This window comes from Otolemur garnettii, unplaced genomic scaffold (assembly GCF_000181295.1).
Source record: "Otolemur garnettii isolate 467f Iridium unplaced genomic scaffold, OtoGar3 scaffold00043, whole genome shotgun sequence".
In the NCBI taxonomy this organism is placed as follows: domain Eukaryota; kingdom Metazoa; phylum Chordata; class Mammalia; order Primates; family Galagidae; genus Otolemur; species Otolemur garnettii.
In genome coordinates this window covers 12106975-12111998 of record NW_003852438.1, presented here as the reverse complement: position 1 = coordinate 12111998, position 5024 = coordinate 12106975, and the positions used below count along the sequence as shown (strand labels likewise).

General features: G+C 48.0%; 1 protein-coding gene across 4 annotated transcripts in view; it reads right to left on the bottom strand.

The window, feature by feature from the left end:
- OS9 (OS9, endoplasmic reticulum lectin) overlaps positions 1 to 4882 on the bottom strand; it is a 26928-nt gene extending 22046 nt beyond the window's left edge. For all 4 annotated transcript variants that reach the window (XM_012805566.1, XM_003790584.2, XM_023513556.1 and 1 more), the window contains exons 1-5: positions 4515 to 4882; positions 3916 to 4092; positions 2590 to 2653; positions 2390 to 2466; positions 2062 to 2160 (exon numbers count right to left, since the gene is read on the bottom strand). In XM_012805566.1, the coding sequence (XP_012661020.1) occupies positions 2062 to 2160; positions 2390 to 2466; positions 2590 to 2653; positions 3916 to 4092; positions 4515 to 4676 (579 nt within the window). In that variant the 5' untranslated portion in view covers positions 4677 to 4882. The remainder of the gene's footprint in view (positions 1 to 2061; positions 2161 to 2389; positions 2467 to 2589; positions 2654 to 3915; positions 4093 to 4514) is intronic.
- Positions 4883 to 5024: the final 142 nt, after the last annotated feature.

Here is a 5024-nt window from a genome sequence, read left to right as displayed (position 1 = left end):
AAAAAAAAAAAAAAAAAAAACTCCTGGGCATCTGCTTGGTGCCAGGCACTATTCCAGGCACTGAGGATATAGCAGAAAACAAGACAAATCTTGTCTCTGTCTTCTTGAAGCTTATTTTAGTGGGAGCAGATAGAGACAGATACTAAACTGAAACAAAATAATTTCAGGTAATGATACATGCTTTGAGGAATATAAAACACCAGAGACAGTAACCAGGGCAAGAGCAGGGAAGGGTGTGTTTGTGTCTGTTTGCCTATGTTAGGTTCCCTGTGGAGGTATCATCTGAACGTAACCTGAATGAGGAGACAGAGCGAACTATTCAACAATCTTTGGGAAGACTGCTCCAGGCAGAGGAAACAATGAGACACACTGGTTTAGTGGACAGAAAGAAGGCCAGTGTGGCAGAAACACAATGAGTATTGTATCTCCATCCCAGACCTTGTCCCTGAACTCCAGAATCACAGAGCCAAATGCCGACTGGACATCACCACTAGGATGTCTAAGAAGTGGCTCAGCCTCATATATCCAAAACCAACCTAATTTCTTCCTGTAGTCATGCTCCTTCACACTTCAGCAAATGGCAATTCTACCCTTCCAGCTGCTCAAGCCAAAAGCTTGGAGTCAGCCTTTATCCTATCCCACATCTAATCTATCAGCAAATCGTATTGGTTCTATTTTCAAAGTATATCTAGCATCCACCTGTTTTCAACACTTCCACTATCACCATTCTGGTCTGTGCTGAAACATTTAGACCGTATCCTTTGTGCAAGGCAGAATCACTGAAGGTTTTCCTGGACTGGGCAGAGAAGTAACACATGCTTACAGATGTGCTGGAACCAACTGGTAAATTTGGGGGATTGTCTCAAGTCAGTTGACATCATACTGATAGCTGGGTTTGGGCATGGTGGGACTCTTTATACCACAGATATTGGCAAATATTACAAAATCAGCACTGATCTTCTCTACCAAAAAAAAAATTTTTTTTAAGTTAGCTGGCCATGGTGGCAGATGCCTAGAAACCTAGCTACTTGGGAGGCCAAGAAGGGAGGATCACTTGAGCTTAGGGGTTCAAGGTTACATAGAGCTGTGACTGTTTTGCTGCACGATAGCCTATGTGACAGAGTGAGATCCAGTCTCAACCATTAAAAAAGATAAGAGAGGAAGGAAGGTACCAACTACAAGAAAGCAGAGGAGAGTTTTGAAATATATCTAGAAGTCGAAAGAATGGGCTTTGTTACTTACTGAGATAACCAGATTCCTTTCCCTCATCTCACTTCCTAGTTTGAAATCAAAGACTCTTTCTGCTCTTAACATTATCTTCCCCTCTAGACTATGCAGTCCGTGAGGAGAAGGACTATATATCTGCTCCCCACTGCATCCCCAGGGCTGAGCCCCGTGCCTCAATGCCTGCATATACAGCAAGACTCACTTAAGAGTCATGAAATGGGCTCGGCGCCTATAGCTCAACCGGCTAAGGTGCCAGCCATGTACACCTAAGGCGGCGGGTTCGAATCCCCAGCTTGGACCCGCCAAACAACAATGACGGCTGCAAAATAGCCGGGCGTTGTGGTGGGCGCCTGTGGTCCCAGCTACTTGGGAGGCGGAGGCAGGAGACTCGCTTGAGCCCAGGAGTTGGAGGTTGCTGTGAGCTGTAATGCCACGGCACTCTACCCAGGGGGACAGCTTGAGGCTCTGTCTCAAAAAAAAAAAAAAAAAAAAAAAAAAAAGAGTCATGAAATGAAGAAAGGAGGGACAGTGTGAAGGAAAAGGAAGAGACAAAGATGACACTTGAGTTTACAACTTACATGACAGAAAGAAGACATGTGGAAAAAAGATTAAATGTGGTTGAAGGTACCGGGGTAGGATACAAGAAATGTTTCCTTAAAGTACCTCTGATTATCCAGGCAATGACGTCCAGCTGGCAGCTGGAAATACGCATTAAATTTGGAGTTTAAGGTTTGGGAGACCCTCTTGACTATGTGTAAGATGCAATCCTATCCTCTTCCCTTAAAATCTGCATTGTCAATGAGGGAGTATCGACTTTCTTCTTTCAAGACTCACCCGAACCTCAGCCTCCCGGGGCCTCCCATTGAGGTCACACTTGGACCCGTTGCCGTATGTCTGGCTGTGGTAGCGTTTCAGACGATGCTGCTTGGAAGCCTGGAGAAGACATCAGGCAGAAGAGGCATGAGAAAGACAGCAGGGTGGAAGAGTGGCACTGCACCCCACAGGAGCAGGGAGTCCAGGTCCCAGAGGACTTTGTCCTCATATCACCAAGCCCCAGGAAACACATTGGCCAATCCTGACCCTCCCCTTCTTGTCAGGGCCCCTCAGTCTGTAGCCAGGACCCCTTTCTTTCCCAATCCCTGAAATTTCCGCCTCCTGCCACCTTGGCTGTTTCATCATCCCAGTCAAAGGCCGATTGGTAGTAGCCGAGATAGAGGACTTCACCTTTGATCTCTGAATCTGCAAGAGAAGCCACAGTGAAACACTATTACTTTCTTAAGAGGATTAGGAGGAAACTGAGCAGGCAGATCACCTTCCATGATATGATACTGAGGGCTTAGGAAAAATGCAGGAGTGAATTACCTTCCATATGGTACTGCTGGATGTGGCGTCCATAACAGAATTCGTATGTCCACCAGTCCTTGGTCTGACAAAAAAAAAAATAAGCAATCAGGAAGATAGAGTGTAGATGTCTCTTCTTGGAACCAGATCTCCTGGCTCCAAAATACATAACCTCTTCTTATCTCTCTCCACTTCCACACTCAATTCTCCAGATTCCCAGTTAGGAGAGAAGGAGATGTTTTCCTTTTCCTGAGAGATGACTCAGAGAGAAACCTCTAAACTCTGCTTTCCACCTGTAGTCTTTCCATTCCTCCTTTTTTTGGGAGACAGAGTCTCAAGCTGTCCCCCTGGGTAGAGTGCTGTGGCATCACAGCTCACAGCAACCTCCAGCTCCTGGGCTCAAGTGAGTCTCCTGCCTCCGCCTCCCAAGTAGCTGGGACCACAGGCGCCTGCCACAATGCCTGGCTACTTTTTGGTTGCAGCTGTCATTATTGTTTGGCAGGCCCAGGCTGGATTCGAACCTGCCACCTTAGGTGTATGTGGCTGGCACCTTAGCCAGTTGAGCCACAGGCACCAAGCCCATTCCTCCTTTTTTAAAAAATTATTTTCACCCTTCTTTGCCCTCCATAAAGACAAGAAATCATGGTAACCTTGAACTACTCATATGAGCGAAACACAGAAGGACCACAAATCAAATACCATAGAACCTCCACAGTTAACCACCTCCTTAAGTTGACCTAATTTTCATAGACTGGATGTGCACTACTTGTACATAGCAGTACAGTAGGCCTAGTTCCTTATTTTGAACCCCTCTCTATGCTGATCAGTTTGTTACAGTCTCTTGGGTAGTCAACTTACAGAAGTCCTACTATGTTAAATGAATTTCTACAACATTCTTTGCACTGGTCCACTAAGAATACACCTGTGAACAAGATAAACTCTCTGACCTCACAGAGCTTACATTCTAGTACTGGGATTCACATACACACACACACACACAAAAATGGACTCAGTTAATAAGATGATTTCAGATTGTGAAAAGTGCCATGAGGAAGAAAGGATCCTGGGGCAGAGAGTGATGGGGCAGGGAGTAGGCTTCTTTAAGGAAGAACCCCTTCTACCACACACTGACCATCTTTAAGCATCTCAATCTTGCTTTAACCATTTTCTGAGATCTTCTATCCTAACCTTCTCCTACAGTCAGCAAAGCGTCATCAGTGGTTGCTTCTTTCCTTTCTGTATAACTCCTACAGGTCCCCTAGATCTCGCCTCATTCACCAGCACCCTGGTTCCCAAATGGACTGCTACTTCCCAAGCCCTCATTCCATCCATCCCAGTCCCTTTCACCTTCAGCAGACAGGGAGCATCTCTCATTGGGCTCAACAACTCAGGAATCCCAGGCCCTTGGTAAGCAGGTGCCTCCTCCTCCCTTTCACGCTGGAAGTGAATAGCTCCAGCTGGCAGGCGACACTCATAGCGCTGTTTGTACTTAGAGGAGATAATCACCACGTCTGAAGCTTGGCTCTGGGAAATAAGGGAGGGTCGGGGAGCAGGGAGGCAAAGAAAGGCTGGGATCAGGGAGAACAACGAAATCCCTCTTCAGACCCTGGGGAAGAGGCCAGTCGAAGACAGAATGAGGCACAAATCTTCCAGCACTTCCACGAGTGCTCCCACTTCCCCACAGGGGCGGAGTCTGGGTGTTTTGATCCTGAACTGGGACCTGGAGGCTGACAGCAGGAAGCCCCTCCCCTCCCAGTCCCTGGCCCCCGGTTTCATTCTGCAATTCCCCAGTAGTCTCCCTAAAAGCCTTACCCACTCTTACCTACTCGCCCCGATTTCCCTGAGCCTTCAGCCCCACACTCCACCTTCCCAGCTGCCCTTCTTCCTCTATCTCGTCCCCTCTTCCTCCTTTGCCCCGGACCCTCGCCCCTGTAACGCCTCCTCACCTGCCCTCCCATGACAGGCAACGGCAGGATCTCGATTCCATAACGCATCTCACTCAGCTCCTCCAGGTTCAGGCTCCCGACACCGCCAGTCAGGCTAGCGGGTAATAGAAGCCCCAGAAGCAGCAGCCCCAACAGACTGGACAGCAGCGTTTCCGTCGCCATCTTTCGCTCCTCTTCTTACCCAGAGAAGCTTCTTCCGCCCTAAACCTGGCAGTGGCTTCACCCCGCTCATTAGCGCCACAAGATTTTATTGGCTGTACATTCTATCCCTCTCACGTACCCTATTACCATTTGTAAACGTGGCCACACGCCCCCAGGGAGGTGGAACACGAGGATTAGCAAAATCAAGAGCTGCTCATGATTGGTCATAAAGACCAACCAATTATCGACGAGCTCAACCATCTCCTCCCGCCCCCTACCCGCCCCAAGTCCAAAGAGGCGTGGTTTATGCGCAGGGCCCTTTTACCAAGTTGGTCTCTGACTTAGTAGGGCTGTCAACTGCATCTTCTT